Here is a 22043-nt window from a genome sequence, read left to right on the forward strand (position 1 = left end):
CTGCTGACATCATGACCACTGTCCTCTCTGCTGGCATCTCTGTCCATTTTAGGAACTGTCCAGAGAAGCATATGTTTGTTATGGGGATTTTCTCCTACTCTGGACAGTTCCTAAAATGGACAGAGATGTCAGCAGAGAGCACTGTGCTCATGATGTTAGCAGACAGCTCTGTGTTTCAAACAGAAAAGAAATTCCACTGTAGTATTCAGCAGCTAATAAGTCCTGGAAGGATTAAGATTTTTGAATAGAAGTAATTTACAAATCTGTTTAAGGCTGGGTTCACACTACGTTTTTGCCATACTGTTTTCAATCCGTTTTTCTAAAGAAAACCGTATGGCAAAAAAACGGATGGAACAGTATGGAAAAAAGTAAACCGTATGCGTTTTAAAACAGTATACTGTTTTTAAAAGTGCATACAGTTCCGTCAGTTTTTATTTAAAAAAAACATAAGTTTTTGAAAATTTTGTCCATTTTTAATGGGAGGGGTCTTGGGTGGGGACTTTAGGATTCAAATGCGCATGTGCAAAGTAAAAACGTATACGTTTTTCCCGTATGGAACCGTATACATGTGCGTTTCCCATTGACGTCCATGTAAAAAAAAAAAAACGTATGCGGTTGCAGTACGGTTTTTAAACTGGAGTCAAAACCATGGTTGACCACGATTTTGTCTACGGTATTAAAACCGTACTGCAACCACATACGTTTTTTTTTAACATGGATGTCAATGGGAAACGCACATGTATACGGTTCCATACGGGAAAAACATATACGTTTTTACTTTGCACATGATGCGCATTTGAATCCTAAAGTCCCCACCCAAGAACCCCTCCCATTAAAAATGGACAAAATTTTCAAAAACGTATGTTTTTTTTTTTCTATAAAAACTGACGGAACTGTATGCACTTTTAAAAACAGTATACTGTTTAAAAAACGCATACGGTTTACTTTTTTCCATTCTGTTCCATCCGTTTTTTTGCCATACGATTTTCTTTAGAAAAACGGATTGAAAACAGTATGGCAAAAACGTAGTGTGAACCCAGCCTTACTTTCTGGCACCAGTTGAAAAAAAAATAAAAAAATAAAATGTTTTTTTACTGGAGTACCCCTTTAAGGCTCATGTCAATTAATTTTGGTTTCAGAGGGCTAATGCTCTATGGCAGTGGTCTTCCACCTGCGGACCTCCAGATGTTGCATAACTACAACTCCCAGCATGCCCGGACAGCCGTTGGCTGTCCGGGCATGCTGGGAGTTGTAGTTTTGCAACATCTGGAGGTCTGCAGGTTGAAGACCACTGCTCTATGGCTTATGTCTATCAATATTAGTTCAGTCTGTGTTATAGGATATTTTTTTATTATGCAACAAATGTAAAAATGCCCCTACTAACTTGTTAGTACTTGCTAAATTTGTCAAGATTAACATTAGTACTTTTAGTTTAGTTTTCTACGTTTTGATCATTTGGGGCCTGTGTGTTCACACCCCAATTGATCACTTTTAGAAGCCAGACAAGGCACCCACTAAGCACAGTCTGTCCTAGTTCTGTGCTACGTCACCAAGACAGTCTATGGGATTATCTCAGCCGTGCACACAGAGACTGGGGAATGAAGCGCTCAGCCGTGTGCTTCTCCTGGCTCATTTTAGTGATCAGTCGTGGGATGAACATTAAAAATAATTTTTGCCACAAAAGCAAAGAGGTTGTCTGATTTCTAAAACAGTCTTTCCTTCAACTTAAAATAATTTTATTTTTAAAACTGCCCTGGCCAGTCAGATGGTGCCGATCCCCTATGTCCTGTTCCTCTACTGATGTTGTGTACTCAGCATTCATAGTGCTGAGTGTGAGAAGATCAAGGTATGGCCCATTTCTACTTCCATTGGAGCTGACATACCTGTAAACTGTGCTGCAATGCATGCTGGATGTCGTTTTAAAACTAAACCAGGGGTATGTGTAGCTCCCTTAGTTATACTATCCTGAGGTTAACGGGATTGGTCTAAATCCCCAAAAAACCTAATAAAGTGGAGAAGCGTATATAATAAATAATTATATAAAACCAGTCCTCAAGGATAGTGAATAAAAGAAAAAAAAAAAGTAGAAGTATAGTAATAATAATTAATTAGATATCATAAAAAAATATCAATAAATAATAATTATCAATAATTCATAAGAGCTAGTAAATAATAAACTATTATTTATTTATTATTTACTATTACTCATTAATTAATAGCTCTTATGAATTATTGATTATTTATTGATATTCATTTTTTTATTATATCTATACTTATAATTATTATTACTATACTTCTACTTTTTTTTTTCTTTTATTCACTACTAGAGATGAGCGAACTTACAGTAAATTCGATTCGTCACAAACTTCTCTGCTCGGCAGTTGATGACTTATCCTGCATAAATTTGTTCAGCTTTCCGGTGCTCCGGTGGGCTGGAAAAGGTGGATACAGTCCTAGGAGACTCTTTCCTAGGACTGTATCCACCTTTTCCAGCCCACCGGAGCACCTGAAGGCTGAACTAATTTACGCAGGATAAGTCATCAACTGCCGAGCCGAGAAGTTTGTGACGAATCGAATTTACTGTAAGTTCGCTCATCTCTAACATACGCTTCTGTTTTAAAATTTGGACAATCCCCATAGTAAAGACCATAGATTTGCTACAGCATTCCACATGGTGATTGATACATATGGACCCTGATGTATAGGATTTTGAAATTGTGCAGCTGATCATCATCATCATCATCATCCACAAGGGTAGGAGGATCATGTAAAAGCAACAGATCACACAGGGTGTTGTAGAGCCGCTGTTGTAACCTGCTGCAAGGACAGACAATTGCTAAGCAATCTGATGGTGTCTACGCATCTTATTTTACCTGAACAAATATAGCAAGTGCTTTCTGTCCTTCTTTTAGTCATACACCGAAGTTAATTTTATTTTACCTTATTCAAACAGCACAAAATATATATATATATTTTTTTTAAATTGAGTTCTATCTTTATTATTAATGTTAATATCTTGTACAGGTACTTGCTTGTTTCTGAAAAGTTGGAAGAAATCCGATCATTCCATGGTCTTCACAGCTTGGACTTGTCGTGTTGTAAACTTGGAGATGAACACGAGCTGCTTGCGCACCTTTCCTCTCAGGCTATGGACAGGTATAGTAATAGTTGTACCCTTTGCCTTATGTTGGTGTTATATTTACATAGGTGTTATATTGATATATCCTACAGCAGTGGTCTTTATCCTGCGGACCTCCAACGGCTGTCCGAGCATGCTGGGAGTTGTAGTTTTGCAACATCTGGAGGTCCGCAGGTTGAAGACCACTTTCTTAGAGACAGGCCAATAGTTTTGATAGGTTGGGGGCTCAGTACTGAGTCTTCTACTGATAGTTAGATGGTGGGAGAGAGAATGCGCCTACTGTACATTTCTCCTGGCTTTTTCTAGTGATTAGTTTGGGTCCTAAAATACCGACCCCAACCAATGAAAACTTCTGACATGTCGTTACAACCTTTTTTTTTATGTGAGGAGAGTGTCTGCCTCTTAAGTCGTGCACTTTACATGCCCCCAATATGCAGGCTAAGTGCTATCCCAGGAGAGGTATGTTGAGTGTAGGGTCCGTTCCAATGAGGTCTCCTCACCATGGTTGGGGGGTACACAATGGCCCTCATTTACTAAGAGTGGAGTGTCGGTTTGTGTTTTTGCAAGTCCTTTACTCCTTTTTTTTCTGATGCTATTTACTAATCTGTCGCCCAATTTCGCCCAATTTCCCTTTCTTTCTGTCGCAGTTTTTTTTTCTGTTGCACAAAATGTATTCTGTGCGACAGAAAAAAGTCTCTGCAAATTCTGACTACATTAGTGCTTGTACGACTACCCCCATCATGGAACAGGGTCTGTTCCATGTTGGGGGTAGTAGTAGAGGGGCTGAGGGATTGATCGCACCAGGTCTCACTTCTGAGACCCGATCAGATGTTATTAAGCAGGGGAGCGGGCGGCATGTTCCGATCCCCTGCAAATGTACTGTAAACTTTCATTTTTAAATTCCCCACCGAGGAGCCAATCAGGGCTCCTGGCAGGGTTTTAATATAGAAGCGCTGTGGTGGGCAAAGATGTATAGAATCGCTGGAGGGGGGGTATATATCTGGCCCCTTCAGCGTTTCTTTATATCTTTCCCCCTGCTGCGCTATATCAAACTTAGTGCCCGCTGCGCTTGAATAAATGTACTGCCCCCCCCAGCGCTATTATATATCTATACTGACCCCCGCTGCACATATACTGACCCCCGCTGCGCATATTGATATATATACTGACCCCCCCCCCCAGCTGCGCATATTAATATTCATTTTTCTCCCTCCCCTGGCTGCCAATGAATGAAAACTCTATTAGCAGCGGAGCGGAAGGCTGCTGCCCGCTCACACTGCTAAGAGTTTGTCATTCATAGCTGGCAGCAGCTGCATATCATGCTGTGGGGGGGAGACATATGGATATATGTCTGACCCTCACATCATACATATACAAATGTCCGCTCACCACTATGAATGACAAGTAAAGCCGTGCAGGGAGGCTCGCGCTGCTGCTCCTATTAGCTTACTTGTCATACATAGCGGTGAGCCGGCATTTGTATATGTATGATGTGGGGGTCAGACATATATCCATATGTCTCCCCCCCCACAGCATGATATGCAGCTGCTGCCCGCTATGAATGACAAACTCTTAGCAGTGTGAGCGGGCAGCAGCCTTCCGCTCCGCCTCTAATAGAGTTTTCATTCATTGGCAGCCAGGGGAGGGAGAAAATATGAATATTAATATGCGCAGCTGGGGGGGGGGGGGGTCAGTGTATACATATAAATATGCGCAGCGGGGGTCAGTATATGTGCAGCGGGGGTCAGTATCGATATATAATAGCGCTGAGGGGGCAGTACATTTATTCAAGCACAGCGGGCACTAATTTTGATATAGCTCAGCAGGGGGAAAGATATATAGAAACGCTGGAGGGGCCAGATATATTCCTCCCAGCAATTCTATACATCTTTGCCCACCACAGTGCTTCTATGTTAACCCCTTAAGGACACATGACGTACCGGTACGTCATGTGTCCGCTCCCGATCTATAACGCAGGGCAACGGCCGGGACCCGTGGCTAATAGCGTGCGGAATTGATTGCGGTGCCGCGCGCTATTAACCTTTTAGACGCGGCTTTCAAAGTTGAATGCCGCGTCTAAAGTGAAAGTGAAAGCATGCCGGTTAGCTCAGTGGGCTGTTCGGGATAGCCATGGCGAAATTGCGGCATCTCGAACAGCATACTTGACAGCTGGAGGATCCCTACCTGCCTCCTCGCTGTACGATCGCCGAATGACTGCTCAGTGCCTGAGATCCAGGCATGAGCAGTCAAGCGGCAGAATCATCGATCAGAATCATCCTATGAGAAACCAGTGATCAATGTAATAGATCAGAGTGTGCAGTGTTATAGGTCCCTATGGGTTTGAATCACCCCCCTTTTCCCATAAAAAAAAACAGTGTAAATAAAAATAAACATATATGGTATCACCGCGTGCGGAAATTTCCGAATTATAAAAATATATCCTTAATTAAACCGCACAGTCAATGGCGTGCGCGCAAAAAAATTCCAAAGTCCAAAATAGTGCATTTTTGGTCACTTTTTATATCATGAAAAAATGAATAAAAAGCGATCAATAAGTCCTATGAATGCAAAAACTTCAGATCACAGCGCAAAAAATGAGCCCTCATACCGCCCCATACACGGAAAAATAAAAAAGTTATAGGGGTCAGAAGATGACAATTTTAAACGTACAAATTTTCCTGCATGTAGTTATGATTTTTTCCAGAAGTCCGACAAAATCAAACCTATATAAGTAGGGTATCATTTTAATCGTATGAACCTACAGAATAAAGATAAGGTGTCATTTTTACCGAAAAATGTACTACGTAGAAACGGAAGCCCCCAAAAGTTACAAAGCAGCGTTTTTTTTCAATTTTGTCTCACAATGATTTTTTTTCCGTTTCGCCGTAGATTTTTGGGCAAAATGACTGACGTCATTACAAAGTAGAATTGGTGCCACAAAAAATAAGCCATCATATGGATTTTTAGGTGCAAAATTGAAAGAGTTTAATTTTTAAAGGCAAGGAGGAAAAAACGAAAATGCAAAAACGGGAAACTCTGCATCCTTAAGGGGTTAAAACCCTGTCAGGAGCCCTGATTGGCTCCTTGGTCCCGGCCATTCAGGGCTCCTGGTGGACTGGTGGGGAATTTAAAATGAAAGTTTACTGTACATTGCAGGGGATCGGAACATGCCGCCCCCTCCCCTGCTTAATAACATCTGATCAGATTGGGTCTCAGAAGTGAGACCCAGTGCGATCAATCCCTCAGCCCCTCTACTACTACCCCCAACATGGAACAGACCCTGTTTTGAGGAATTTACCGACAGCTCTGAGCTGTCGGTTTTCTGTGAAGCAAAACTCACAGGTTTTCCTGTGAGTTTTCTTCCCACTCGGAGTGTTTTTTCTCTTTTTGTTGGGCACATGCCCCTTTTGTTGTTTTTTTTTCACTCTGAGTGATTTTGATATTGTCGGGTTGTGCGCAAATTCTGGCGCAGACCGAATTCTGGCGCAAAACCCGACAAAAAGTGTCGGGATCCTGTTAGTAAATGAGGGCCATTATGGCCCTCATTTACTATTGCAAACCCGACATGTTTTGTCGGGTTGTGCGCCAGTTTCGGGCGCATTGCGCCTAAAATTCTGTCTGCACCAGAATATGCGCCTGAAATTCTGCCTGTGCCTGAAATTGCACCTGAATTGAAAAAACCCCAACTAACTCTCCATTTTGCTAAGAAAACCCGAAAAAGGGGCGTGGTCGTCGGGGAAAGGAGGCGTGATCACAGAAAAGGGGTGTGTTTCCAACATTTTCACAAAATCCCAACATATTTACTAAAGTTTCCACAGAAAATGTGGTGGATTTCAGCTGAGGAAAACCCGACAGATCAGAGCATGTGTAAAAAAAGCAAAATGTAGGGAAAGTGGAAAATGTAGGGAAACCTTAGTAAATACCGTGGGAAATAAATTGTAGGGAATTAAAACCCACAAAGAAAACTACACAGCCATTGTTTGTTTAAATGGTACGCTTATGCACAATGTTTTTCTATATATATATTAAAGGGGTATTCCAGGAAAAATACTTTTTTTCTTATATCAACTGGTTCCAGAAAGTTAAACAGATTTGTAACTTACTGCTATTAAAAAATCTTAATCCTTTCAATAATTATCAGCTGCTGAAGTTGAGTTGTTGTTTTCTGCCTAACAACTGTGCTCTCTGCTGACACCTCTGCTTGTCTCAGGAACTGCACAGAGTAGAAGAGGTTTGCTATGGGTATTTGCTTCTACTCTGGACAGTTCCCGAGACACGTGTCATCAGAGAGCACTTAGACAGAAAAGAACAACTCAACTTCAGCAGCTGATAATTATTGGTACTGAAAGGATTAAGATTTTTTAATAGAAGTAATTTACAAATCTGTTTAACTTTCTGGAGCCAGTTGATATATATATAAAAAAAAAATTTCCTGGATAACCCCTTTAATGCTTGCAGTGTGCTGCTTGAATTTTTGTATTTGCATGCACAACATTTTAAGTTTTCAAAAGTGACATTGTCCATTAAATGCTTTGCCTTTTTTTTTTTTTTTTTCTAAATGTGAGTTTTTAAAAAGTAAGACAAATTTATAATCTGCCCCTTATAAGCAGGCTTATGTAAAATGTAAGCCACAACAAGCCGGCAGTGTAATACTCATTATACGCTTCTCCTAGCTGAATGCAGCAATTGGTGGGGGTCTCAGCACTGATCGCACCCATTTACTTTAGATAACAGCATTATATCCACATGTTGCCCTCATGGTCCTACTGAACTAATTTTGTGTGTCTTCTATCCAGACTCCAGTTTATTTACCTCTGCCGGTTCTGGAACTTGTCAATGATCCAGTCTTCAAATTCTTGAATCATTGTTTTGTATTGTATGGACCAAGAAAACGTGTTTTAAAGATTTCTAAACCACCAAGGGTGTCGGCCTGTAATTCCATAAATCTGCTATAGCAGGTTTTTTTTTCTTTTTTTTTATGTTTGTGATATAAAAATCTCTGCCGGTGGAATTTTTATTGGCTAGTTTCATCATAATAAAGCACAAAATGTGACTGATGGCTTCACATAACCCTTAGCAGAATCAGCTGGAAGCCGTGACCAGCTAAACAATTGCTCTGCAGCAGCTTCCCCTAGAAGATGGCCATGTGCTTATATAGGGTATATAGACAGGGCTTGTCTTGTGAAGTTTAGGCACCGTATTGATTATTCTAGATTCTGGTGCACGGCAAAGATCATAGACTTGGATCTCTGTCATCTGAGAAAAGCATACGGACTGCATTTCCCCTTAAATAGTTCTCGCATGGTCTTTTTTTTTTTTTTTTTGACAGATTTTTTTTGAAAAGCTTTTATCACACAAAACAAAATTTTCCCAAATTCTAATTCCACCTCTCCTCTCCCCCCAGTCCTCCTCTCCTCCCTTCCCCCCCACTCCTCCTCTTCTCCTCCTCCTCTTCTCCTCCCCACCCCTCCTCTCTTTTTAAACCAGATTTTTCTAACAAGAATAACACTTTAACCTCTTAAGGACTGAGGGCGTATGGATACGCCTGTGGGAATTCCGGTCCCCACCGCTAGCCGGGTGGGGACCGGATCGGGATGCCTGCTGAAATCATTCATCAGGCACCCTGGCACATCGCCCAGGGGGGTCCTGAGACCCCCCCCATGTCGGCGATCGGAGAAAATTGCATGTCAATTCAGACATGCGATTTTCTCCAATTCCGGGCTGATCGGGTCTCTGGTGACCCGATCACCCGGAAAATAGGGATGATCGGAGCTGTCATTGATCAGCCTAAGGGATAGGAGTGAGGTCGCAGTGGTGCGATCTCCTCCTATCCCCTGCCATTAGTCACAACTGAGTTCTGACCAATGGCAGCGCAGGACAGGGGGTTGCCATGGAAACCCCCCATTCTGCCACCCCTGGATGTCGGGCAGAACGGGGGGGAGAGAAGATGGAGTCCTGTACCTGAGGAGAAGATGCGTGGAGCCCGGCGATCATTGCAGACATCCAGCGGAGATCACGGCTCAGGTAGGGAATCGACAGTGGGGGGGAGAAATGAAAGTGAAAGTAATGTGATCTTTACTGTGGCAACCAATAGGAAGGCCTGACTTCAACTCCCAGCATGCCCAGACAGCCAAAGGCTGTCTGGGCATGCTGGAAGTTGTAGTTTTGCAACATCTGGAGGGTCACAGTTTGGTGACCACTGTTACAGTGGTGCCCAAACGGTAGCCCTCCAGATGTTCTCTCAGCATGCCTGGACTGCCCAGGCATGCTGGGATTTGTAGTTCTGTAACATCTGTCCCTTCAGATTTAGCAATTTTCATGAATTTTTTGAAAATTGCTGCTCTACTTTGAAGCCCTCTAATTTTTTCAAAAAGTGAAAATATGTCAATTTTATGATGCCAACATAAAGTGGACATATTGTGTTTGTGAAGAAAAATAACATTTATTTGGAATATCCTTTTCCTTACAAGCAGAGAGCTTCAAAGTTAGAAAAATGCAACATTTTCAAAATTTTCATGACATTTGGGGATTTTTCACCCAAAAAAGGATGCAAGTAACGCCGAAAATTTACCACCAAAATAAAGTAGAATATGTCACGAAAAAACTATCTCAGAATCAGAATATTCGGTAAAAGCGTTTTCGCGTTATTAATTCGTAAAGCAACGGTGGTCAGAATTACGAAAAAGGGCTCAGTCCTTAAGGTGAAAAAGGGTTGCGTCCTTAAGGGGTTAAGTCATTGAGACTGTCCCCAGCAACTTCCCTACCCACAGCCTTGATTGACAGATAAACCTGTTTTAATACATCTATCAGTCAGGCCAGTGTTGCAGGCGAAGGCCACCAGGGAACCCCCTTGATGAGTTGTGGTTCAGGCAGCATGAAAGTAATGACAGGTTCCCTTTAATATTATTCACATAATATTAATTGCTTTTTATATCTTTGGCTGGAATAATTGTTCTCTTACCGTCTTTCATGTTTCTGTCTCCACAGCCTGAGGGAGCTTTACTTAAAGGATAATTGTCTGTCTGACATTGGGGTCAGGAAGCTATCTGCTCCTGTCCGAGTGCTGCAGAGAGGCCTTGGGAAACTGACACTTCTAGACATGTCATGTAAGTCCCTGGTCTATGCTGTATAGGTTTGGGATAAGTGCCTATCATACATTACTAATATTTTAGAATTGGTTCGGTTCTGCCTATTTAATGGACTCAGCTGCAGTGCATGTTCCAAAGTGCTGTTAGAACAAGAAGACACATAGTATCTTTCATATATTGTTTTGTGCTTCTATAACATATATAAGTGCTGAGGGCTGGAACGCCTCCTCAATCCCCTATCATCTCTGTCTCTACTTGATTGACCGTCAACTGGAAGCCAAGCCCTGTTTCCAAATCTCATACCTGTGCAGGAACGAGATTTTGAAACGGGGCTCAGCTTTCAGCTGGCTGTCAATCAAGCAGGGGTGAGGATGGGAGTGAGGAGACGTTTCAGCCCTCAGCACTTCAAGAGCTTGGCAACACCTTCTTGACTCTTTGCACCAGAAAATAAAACCAATATTCATGTTTGGGAAGCACAGACAGATCTATGAAGGGCCCCCTGTGTCTCCTTGCCCTAACAGCTATCTAATAGTGTCAGCAGTTTGGAACATGAAAAGCAGCTGACAGATTCTCTTTAAGGGTACACGTGCATAATCCACAGCCCATTATGTTCCATTAACTTCAACGGGTCTGTAGCAAATCTGTGGAAAATCTATGTATGTGGTAAATGTACCCTAAAGTGGTATTCACATCTGGGACATCTATGGCATATCCACAGGATATACCTTAAATGCCCCTAGATGCAGGTCCCAACTCTGAGACCCACATCTATCTTTAGATTAAAGGGATACTCCAGTGGAAAACATTTTATTTTTTAAAAAGTTTAAACAGATTTGTAAATGACTTCTATAAATCTTATCCAGTACTGATCAGCTGCTGTATGCTCCAGAGGAAGTTGAGTTGTTCTTTTCATTCTGACCACAAGTCTGACACCTCTGTCCATGTCAAGCACTGTCCAGAGTCAGAGCAAATCCCCATAGCAAACCTCTACTCCTCTGGACAGTTTGTCACACGGACAGAGGTGGCAGCAGAGAGCTCTGTGGTCAGACAGAAAAGAACAACTCAACTTCCTCTGTAGCATACAGCAGCTGATAAAGTAATATCAGGAAGTATTACTTTACTGAGAGAGTAGTGGATGCATGGAATAGCCTTCCTGCAGAAGTGGTCGCTGCAAATACAGTGAAGGAGTTTACACATGCATGGGATAAGTATAAGGCTATCCTTCATATAAGATAGGGATATACAGAAGGCTATCCTTCATATAAGATAGGGATATACATAAGGCTATCCTTCATATAAGATAGGGATATACAGAAGGCTATCCTTCATATAAGATAGGGATAAGCATAAGGCTATCCTTCATATAAGATAGGGATAGGCATAAGGCTATCCTTCATATAAGATAGGGATATACATAAGGCCATCCTTCATATAAGATAGGGATAAGCATAAGGCTATCCTTCATATAAGATAGAGATAAGCATAAGGCTATCCTTCATATAAGATAGGGATAAGCATAAGGCTATCCTTCATATAAGATAGAGATAGGCATAAGGCTATCCTTCATATAAGATAGGGATATACATAAGGCCATCCTTCATATAAGATAGGGATAGGCATAAGGCTATCCTTCATATAAGATAGGGATATACATAAGGCCATCCTTCATATAAGATAGGGATAAGCATAAGGCTATCCTTCATATAAGATAGAGATAAGCATAAGGCTATCCTTCATATAAGATAGGGATAAGCATAAGGCTATCCTTCATATAAGATAGAGATAGGCATAAGGCTATCCTTCATATAAGATAGGGATAGGCATAAGGCTATCCTTCATATAAGATAGGGCCAGGGACTATTCATAGGATTCAGATTATTGGGCAGACTAGATGGGACAAATGGTTCTTATCTGCCGACACTTTCTATGTTTCTATAAGTACTGGAAGGATTAATATTTTTAAATAGAAGTAATTTACAAATCTGTTTAACTTTCTGGCACCAGTTGAGTTTAAAAAATTTTTTTCCACCGGAGTACCCCTTTAAGGGCTCCCCAGGCCCCCTCATGAGCTACGAGCCAGTAGTAATGGAAACAGTGTAGTTTGCAATTTTTAAAGAAAATGCTAACAATATTTGTTGACATATAAGTAAACAGGTAATTCTGTGAGTGCCCAAATGGTGATTTACAGTTGTGTAGACATCATAATTTTCCTACCGTTTTAGTTTCAAGTCGACACCTATGACTACACTTCAGAGATATAACTTGGCAGCACGTTGGCTGTAGTTCTGCCCCAGTTCCTTCCTAAAACCTGTATTTCTGATTTATTGTAGTCTCAGCATTTTATAGTGTAAAATATGAAACCTTTTCTGCCATCCACATGACAGACCCTCAACGGGAGCTGAGCTGCAGTAACCATTCTGGTGTGCTGGGTGTTGGCATCGTGACGATCAGTGATTGATGACCTATCGTGAGGTTAGGTCTTCAGTCCTTGTAGCCCAAAACACCCATTTGGTACAACTAAGTAGAGGTTCACTCACCAGAAACATACAGGTAGCAGGAGCAGAGAAGAATTGCACTCATTGATCAAGTTGTGTCCATCCTTCTTCAGCTTTTCCCTTCTTTCCTGTAGGTAATCCGGAGATCACAGACACAGGGGTGGCCTTCCTGCTTGGATTTAGACATCTTAGATTTCTGGATGTCTCTGATACAGGTGTGCAGGTAAATTATTACCAAGCTGACAACATTATTCTGTAATATACCGTATTTTTCACCGTATAAGACGCACTTTTTCTTCCCCAAAACTGGGGGGGGAAAGCCGGTGCGCCTTATATGGTGAATACCCCCCTATCGCGGCGGACCCTGCGGCCATCAACAGCCGGGACCCGCGGCTAATACAGGACATCACCGATCGCGGTGATGCCCTGTATTAACCCTTCAGACGTGGCGATCAAAGCTGACAGCCGCGTCTGAAGGGAAAGTGACACTAACCCGGCTGTTCAGTCGGGCTGTTCGGGACCGCCGCGATCTCACCGAACAGCCCGACTGAATAGCCGGGTTAGTGCTTACAGGACACCGGGAGGGACCTTACCTGCCTCCTCGGTGTCTTCTCCGTTCAGGGATCCCCTGTATGGCCGGCGCTCTCCTTCCTCGTCATCACGTTGTCGCGTACGTGCGTCGGCGTGCGTAACGACGTGATGGCGGCGACGGAGAGCGAGGATACCCGGCTGGCAGCAGAGACATTCCGGAGCGACGGGGACACGGCGACAGCGATGGAGCGACATCCAGGGCAGAGGTGACGGGTCCGGAGCGGCGGGGACACGTGAGTATTACCTCCTATGCAGTGGTCTTCAATCTGCGGACCTCCAGATGTTGCAAAACTACAACTCCCAGCATGCCTGGACAGCCGTTGGCTGTCCGGGCATGCTGGGAGTTGTAGTTTTGCAACATCTGGAGGCCCGCAGGTTGAAGACCACTATTGGGTTCAAAATCTTTATTTTTTTAGATTTTGCCCCTAAAAATTGGGTGCGTCTTATAGGCCGGTGCGTCCTATAGGGCGAAAAATACGGTACAAGATGCACCCACCATCATCCAGCCCTAAACTAGTCATACACATTAGACTATAGGGGTACTCCGCTGAAAACATCTTATCCCCATCCAAAGAATAGGCGATAAGATGTCTAATCGCGAGGGTCCCGCCGATGGGAACCTCAGCGATCTCCGCTACAGCACCCCTGTCATTCGGTGCACGGAACAAACTCCGCTCTGTGCCCAATGACTGGCAAACAAAGCTGCCATGCCCCCTCCATTCATGTTTATGGGAGGAGGCGTGACGGCTATGTACTAGCCGTCATGCCCCCTCCCATAGACATGAACGGAAGGGGCATAGCATGACGTCACAAACGTGGAAGCTCCGAGCTTCCGTGTTCTGGCCGCCGCCATTTCTGGCACGGAGATCGCGGCGGGACCCTTGTGATTAGACATATATCTCTTATCCTTTGGATAGGGGTTAAAGGGTTACTCCTTTGGAAAACTTTATTTATTTATTTTATTTTTTTAAATCAACTGGTGCCAGAAAGTTAAACAGATTTGTAAATTATTGTAGCAAAGAGGATTGGTAGAAAAAGTCGGCAGACTCACCAAAGGCTTCTTTTCCAGGGTAGTTTCTTTATTTCATACTCACATATAAAAAAGGTAGATACAAAAGGTGGGAGAGGGATCACAGTGGGGGGTATTCACTGTCTGGCGACAGACTCTGTTTCGCTCGGTGCTCGAGCTTCTTCTGGCCTGAAGAAGCTCGAGCACCGAGCGAAACAGAGTCTGTCGCCAGACAGTGAATACCCCCCACTGTGATCCCTCTCCCACCTTTTGTATCTACCTTTTTTATATGTGAGTATGAAATAAAGAAACTACCCTGGAAAAGAAGCCTTTGGTGAGTCTGCCGACTTTTTCTACCAATCCTCTTTGCTACAATATCTGTGACTTATTATTCATAGTCAGAGCACCACCAATACTTCGGGGAACACTCCAATACGTCCCGTAGTCCAATTACATGAGAATATCAGTAGCAGTGCCGGACATTACACTCTTTGTTTGAGATTTGTAAATTACTTCTATTTAAAAATCTTAATCCTTTCAGTACTTATTAGCTGCTGAATACTACAGAGGAAATGGTTTTCTTTTTGGAACACAGAGCTCTCTGCTGGCATCACGAGCACAGTGCTCTCTGCTGACATCTCTGTCCATTTTATGAACTGTCCAGAGCAGCATATGTTTTCTATGGGGATTTTCTCCTACTCTAGACTGTTCTTAAAATGGACAGAGATGTCAGCAGAGAGCACTGTGGTCATGATGTCAGCAGAGAGCTCTGTGTTCCAAAAAGAAAACCATTTCCTCTGTAGTATACAGACCCTAAAAGTACTGGAAAGATTGAAGGGGTATTCCAGGAAAAAACTTTTTATTTTTAGATTAACTGGCTCCAGAAAGTTAAACAGATTTGCAAATGACTTTTATTAAAACATCTTAATCCTTCCAATAATTATCAGCTGCTGAAGTTGAGTTGTTCTTTTCTGTCTAAGTGCTCTCTGATGACATGTGTCTCGGGAGCTGTCCAGAGTAGAAGCAAATTCCCATAGCAAACCTCTTCTACTCTGTGCAGTTCCTATGGGAAACTATCCACAATTAATGATTTTAGGTTTCAACTGCCTGGTCCTTTTGTTTTTTGAGAAAGAACCTGCTGCTTAAAGGTGTGCTCTGCTGGAAAAAGAATGTTTTGAATTTAAACACTTTAAACACCGTATTTAAACACCTTAAAGGGGTACTCCGCCCCTTGCATCTTATCCCCTATCCAAAGGATAGGGGATAAGATGTCAGATCGCCGCGGTCCCGCTGCTGGGGACCCCGGGGATGGTCGCTTTGTGCGTAATGACGGGCGATACAGGAACCGGAGCAGCGTGATGTCATGGCTCCACCCCTCATGACATTACGGCCCGTCCCCTTAATGCAAGTCTATGGCAGGGGGCGTGATGACCGCCACGCCCCCTCCCATAGACTTGTATTGACGGGGGCGGGCCGTGACGTCACGAGGGGCGGAGCCGTGATGTAACGATGCTCCGGCCCCTGTATTGCCCGTCATTACGTGCAGAGCGATCTCGCTCTGCGCAGTAATGATAGCGGGGTGCTGCAGCAGCGATCCCCGGGGTCCCCAGCAGCGGGACCCCGGCGATCTGACATCTTATCCCCTATCTAGGGGCGGAGTTCCCCTTTAATTCTTCCAGTACTTATCAGCTGCTGTATACTCCAAAGGAAGTTGTGTAGTTCTTTTCAGTCTGATCACAGTGCTCTCTGCTGACATCTCTGTCACTGTCAGGAACTGTCCAGAGCAGGAGAGAGTCGCTAGGGGGAGTACTGTGGTATGACTGGAAGCATACAGCAGCTGATAATTACTGGAAGGATTACAATTTTTATATAGAAGTAATTTACAAATCTTTATAACTTTCTGGAACCAGTTGATTTTTTTTTTTTTTTTTTTACAGTGGAGTACCCCTTTAAGCTGTCTGGCAGCAATTTTTCCTCATCTTGTTTAGAGTACAGGCATGCTCAGCCAAATTGAAGTATGGGGGCATTGGGAGAGATAGCTGTCTGCTAAACTAAACATCCAAAAATATGAGGCCAGCTTTAGGACACTGACAAATTGCTGCCCCCGTGTGGTTAAAGTCGGAATAGAATCTACCTATGTAGTTACTAGAGATGAGCGAACTTACAGTAAATTCGATTCGTCACGAACTTCTCGGCTCGGCAGTTGATGACTTTTCCTGCATAAATTAGTTCAGCTTTCCGGTGCTCCGGTGGGCTGGAAAAGGTGGATACAGTCCTAGGAGACTCTTTCCTAGGACTGTAACCACCTTTTCCAGCCCACCAGAGCACCTGAAAGCTGAACTAATTTATGCAGGAAAAGTCATCAACTGCCGAGCCGAGAAGTTCGTGACGAATCGAATTTTCTGTAAGTTCGCTCATCTCTAGTTGTTACAAAGCACACTTCGTATTAGGAACTGGCCAGATTCACTAACTTAAAATGTTCAGGTTAGGCAGGGTTAACAATGAATGTACAACATAGTCGAGTAGGATGACAACTGCAGGATAATTTTACAGTGGGTTTGGTGATTCTTATATTGAAGGGGAAGGCTCTTTAAAAAACTAGTCAGGAAGGGGTTAAAAAAGAACCAACTCTAATCTTCCTAGTTCCTGCGCTGCCCCCTCTATGACAGAGCTTCCCAACCAGGCATGGATTCCCAACCAGGTTGCCTCCAGCTGTTGCAAAACTACAACTCCCAGCATGCCCGGACAGCCAACGGCTGTCCGGGCATGCTGGGAGTTGTAGTTTTGCAACAGCTGGAGGCACCCTGGTTGGGAAACTCTGGCATATGGGGTTGGGGGGGGGGGGGTGATGTCACATGACTACTCATGTGGTCATGTGACATCACACGCTGATTGGATCATGTGACATCATGTCACCAAAGAAGCATGGGAACTGGAAGGAAGGTTAGAATGGGTTAGATTTAAGTGTGTTGTCAGTACAGGGGAATCCATCAATGAACTTTATGGGCCGTCATGAAACCTACAAAGTTCACATATCCCTATTCTGTTTTTGTTCCTTTAAGGATCCCATTGCGACCTGTAAGAAAATCCAAACAAGGACGGGGCTGGTTCATTCCAAGAATCCTTTAAACCAGTTTGATCATGTGGACTGCAGGACTCAAGGTTGGGCCGAGCAGGTAGCATTGTGCAGGCCTTCTGTTCTTTTAGGGGCACTCTCCTGTTTACATATGGATGTGGTAAACGGACTAAAAAAAATAAATAAATAAAACGGACAATAAACAGATGACGTTAAAGGGGTACTTCAGTGGAAAACTTTTTTTTTTTTTTTAACCCCCTTAACGACGCAGGACGTAAATGTACGTCCTGGTGATGTAGTACTTAACGCACCAGGACGTACATTTACGTCCTGAGCATAAACGCGGGCATCGGAGCGATGCCGGCATCATGTGCGGCAGGTCCCGGCTGTGGATCGCAGCCAAGGACCGCCGGTAATGGCGGACACCCGGGGTCCCGCGGATGTCCGCCATTAACCCCTCAGATGCCGTAATCAATACAGATCACGGCATCTGCAGCATCGCGGTCACTTAACAGGATGATCGGATCGCCCGCAGCGCTGCCGTGGCGATCCGATCATCCTGCACGGCAGACTGAGGTCCCCTCACCTTGCTCCGCTGCCTTCCGGGAGTCTTCTGCTCCGATCTGCCTTCCTGCAGAGCAGAGCAGAAGATGACCGATAACCCTGATCAGTGCTGTGTCCTATACATAGCACTGAACAGGATTAGCAATCGAATGGTTGCTATAAATAGTCCCCTATGGGGACTGGAAGAGTGTAAAAATAAAAGTAAAAAAAAGTACAAAAAATAAAGTAAAAAAAATTGGAAAAACCCCCTCCCCCAATAAAAACGTAAATCGTCCCATTTTCCCTATTTTACCCCCAAAAAGTGTAAAAAAATTATTTTATATACATATTTGGTATCGCCGTGTGCGTAAATAGCCGAACTATTAAAATATAATGTAAATTATCCTGTACGGTGAACGGCATGAAGGTAAAAAAAAAAAGTCCAAAATAGCTGCTTTTTTATAACATTTTATTCCCCAAAAAATTTATAAAAAATGTAATAAAAGTTTTGTATAAGCAAATATGGTATCAATAAAAAGTACAGATCACGGCACAAAAAATTAGCCCTCATACCGCCGCTAATACGGAAAAATGAAAAAGTTATAGGTCTTCAAAATAGGGAGATTTTAAACGTACTAATTTGGTTAAAAAGTTTGCGATTTTTTTTTAAGCGCAACAGTAATAGAAAAGTTATAATCATGGGTATCATTTTAATCGTATTGACCCAGAGAATAAAAAACACACGTCATTTTTACCGTAAATTGTACGGCGTGAAAACAAAACCTTCCAAAATTTGCAAAATTGCGGTTTTCTTTTTAATTTTCCCACACAAATAGTATTTTTTTGGTTGCGCCATACATTTTATGGTAAAGTGAGTTATGGCATTACAACGGACAACTGGTCGCGCAAAAAACAAGCCCTCATACTTGTCTGTGGATGAAAATATAAAAGAGTTATGATTTTTAGAAGGGGAGGAGGAAAAAACGAAAACGTAAAAATAAAATTGTCTTAGTCCTTAAGGTCCAAATGGGCTGAGTCCTTAAGGGGTTAAATCAACTGGTGCCAGAAAGTTAAACAGGTTTGTAAATCACGTCTATTAAAAAATCTTAATCCTTCCAGTACTTATTAGCTGCCGAGTACTACAGAGGAAATTCTTCTCTTTTTGAAACACAGAGCTGTCTGCTGACATCACGAGCACAGTGCTCTCTGCTGACATCTGTGTCCATTTTAGGAATTGTCCAGAGCAGCATGTTTGCTATGGGGATTTTCTCTGTAGTATTCAGCAGCTAATAAGAACTGGAAGGATTAAGATTTTTTTTATAGAAGTAATTTACAAATCTGTTTAACTTTCTGGCACCAATTGATAAAAAAAAAAAAAAAGTTTTCCACCGGAGTACCCCTTTAACCTCTTAAGGACCCAGGGCGTATGGATACGCCCTCACACCCTGGGCCTTAAGGACCCAGGGCGTTTTCCAGTCTCTGCCGCGCGCCGGGCAGAGATCGGAAGCGGATCCCTGCTGAAATCCTTCAGCAGGCATCCAGGGCAAACGCCGAGGGGGGCCATGTAGGCCCCCCATGTCGGCGATCGCCGCAAATCGCAAGGGAAATCGCCCTTGCGATCTGCGGCGATACCGGGCTGATCGGGTCTCTGGGTCTCTGGGACTCTGAGTATCAGGCTGCAAGTTTGCGATGCAGCAAATTTTGCGCGGCAGCTCAAACTCGCTGTAACCCCCCGCCCATGTGACTGTACCCTAAAAACACTACACTACACTACCACAAAATAAAATAAAAAGTAAAAAACACTACATATTCACATACCCCTACACAGCGCCCCTCCCCTCCCCAATAAAAATGAAAAACGTCTGGTACGCCACTGTTTCCAAAATGGAGCCTCCAGCTGTTGCAAAACAACAACTCCCAGTATTGCTGGACAGCCATTGACTGTCCAAGCATGCTGGGAGTTTTGCAACAGCTGGAGGCACCCTTCTGGGAATCACTGGTGTAGAATACCCCTATGTTCACCCCTATGCAAATCCCTAATTTAGTCCTCAAATGCGCATGGCGCTCTCACTTTGGAGCCCTGTCGTATTTCAAGGCAACAGTTTAGGGTCACATATGGGGTATCGCCGTACTCGAGAGAAATTGCCTAACAAATTTTGGGGGGCTTTTTCTCCTTTCACCCCTTATGAAAATGTGAAGTTGGGGTCTACACCAGCATGTTAGTGTAAAAAAATTAATTTTTTACACTAACATGCTGGTGTTGCCCTATACTTTTCATTTTGACAAGAGGTAAAAGGGAAAAAAGCCCCCAAAATTTGTAATGCAATTTCTCCCGACTACAGAGATACCCCATATGTGGGCGCAAAGTGCTCTGGGGGCGCACAACAAGGCCCAGAAGGGAGAGTGCGCCATGTACATTTGAGGTGATTTGCACAGGGGTGGCTGATTGTTACAGCGGTTTTGACAAATGCAAAAAAAACTAAACCCCACATGTGACCCCATTTTGGAAACTACACCCCTCACGGAATGTAATGAGGGGTGCAGTGAGAATTTACACCCCACAGGTGTCTGACGGATCTTTGGAACAATGGGCTGTGCAAATTAAAAATGTTGTACAGACCACTGTTCCAAAGATCTGACAGACACCAGTGGGGGGTAAATGCTCACTGTACCCCTTGTTACGTTCCTCAAGGGGTCTAGTTTCCAAAATGGTATGCCATGTGGGGGTTATTTTGCTGTCCTGGCACCATAGGGGCTTCCTAAATGCGAAGTGCCCCCCGAGCAAAATTTGCTCTCAAAAAGCCAAATATGACTCCTTCTCTTCTGAGCATTGTAGTTTGCTCGTAGTGCACTTCAGGTCAACTTATGGGGTACCTCCATACTCAGAAGAGATGGGGTTTCAAATTTTGGGGGGTATTTTTTGCTATTAACCCTTGCAAAAATTTGAAATTTGGGGGGAAACACCCATTTTAATTTTTTTTTTTTTTTTTTTTACGTATGCAAAAGTTGTGAAACCCGTGTGGGGTATTAAGGCTCACTTTATTCCTTGTTACGTTCCTCAAGGGGTCTAGTTTCCAAAATGGTATGGCATGTGGGTATTTTTTGCTGTCCTGGCACCATAGGGGCTTCCTATATGGGACATGCCCCCGAGCAAAATTTGCTCTCAAAAAGCCAAATATGACTCCTCCTCTTCTGAGCATTGTAGTTCGCTCGTAGTGCACTTCAGGTCAACTTATGGGGTACCTCCATACTCAGAAGAGATGGGGTTACAAATTTTGGGGAGTATTTTCTGCTATTAACCCTTGCAAAAATGTGAAATTTGGGGGGAATCACACATTTTAGTGACATTTTATTTAATTTTTTTACATATGCAAAAGTCGTGAAACACATGTGGGGTATTAAGGCTCACTTTATTCCTTGTTACGTTCCTCAGGGGGTCTTGTTTCCGAAATGGTATGGCATGTGGTTTTTTTTTTTGCTGTTCTGGCACCATAGGGGCTTCCTAAATGCAACATGCCCCCCAAAAACCATTTCAGAAAAACGTACTCTCCAAAATCCCCTTGTCGCTCTTTCCCTTCTGAGCCCTCTACTGCGCCCGCCGAACACTTTACGTAGACATATGAGGTATGTGCTTACTCGAGAGAAATTGGGCTACAAATATAAGTATACATTTTCTCCTTTTACCCCTTGTAAAAATTCAAAAATTGGGTCTAGAAGAACATGCGAGTGTAAAAAATGAAGATTGTGAATTTTCTCCTTCACTTTCCTGCTATTCCTGTGAAACACCTAAAGGGTTAAAAGGCTGACCGAATATCATTTTGAATACTTTGGGGGCTGCAGTTTTTATAATGGGGTCATTTGTGGGGTATTTCTAATATGAAGACCCTTCAAATCCACTTCAAACCTGAACTGGTCCCTGAAAAATAGTGAGTTTGGAAATTATGTGAAAAATTGGAAAATTGCTGCTGAACTTTGAAGCCCTCTGGTGTCTTCCAAAAGTAAAAACTCATCAATTTTATGATGCAAACATAAAGTAGACATATTGTATATGTGAAAAAATTTTTTTAATATTTTGAATATCCATTTTCCTTACAAACAGAGA

At 43.0% G+C, this 22043-nt stretch overlaps 1 protein-coding gene across 1 annotated transcript in view; it reads left to right on the forward strand.

Annotated features, from left to right (window-relative positions):
- Nucleotides 1–22043, forward strand: part of LRRC42 (leucine rich repeat containing 42) — a 34591-nt gene that overhangs the window by 6772 nt on the left and 5776 nt on the right. Inside the window, exons 3-6 of the mRNA XM_056532153.1 lie at nucleotides 3025–3156; nucleotides 10127–10245; nucleotides 12857–12945; nucleotides 17385–17498. Of these exons, the coding sequence (XP_056388128.1) occupies nucleotides 3025–3156; nucleotides 10127–10245; nucleotides 12857–12945; nucleotides 17385–17498 (454 nt within the window). The remainder of the gene's footprint in view (nucleotides 1–3024; nucleotides 3157–10126; nucleotides 10246–12856; nucleotides 12946–17384; nucleotides 17499–22043) is intronic.

Source organism: Hyla sarda, chromosome 7, assembly GCF_029499605.1.
Source record: "Hyla sarda isolate aHylSar1 chromosome 7, aHylSar1.hap1, whole genome shotgun sequence".
Classification (NCBI taxonomy): Eukaryota; Metazoa; Chordata; class Amphibia; order Anura; family Hylidae; genus Hyla; species Hyla sarda.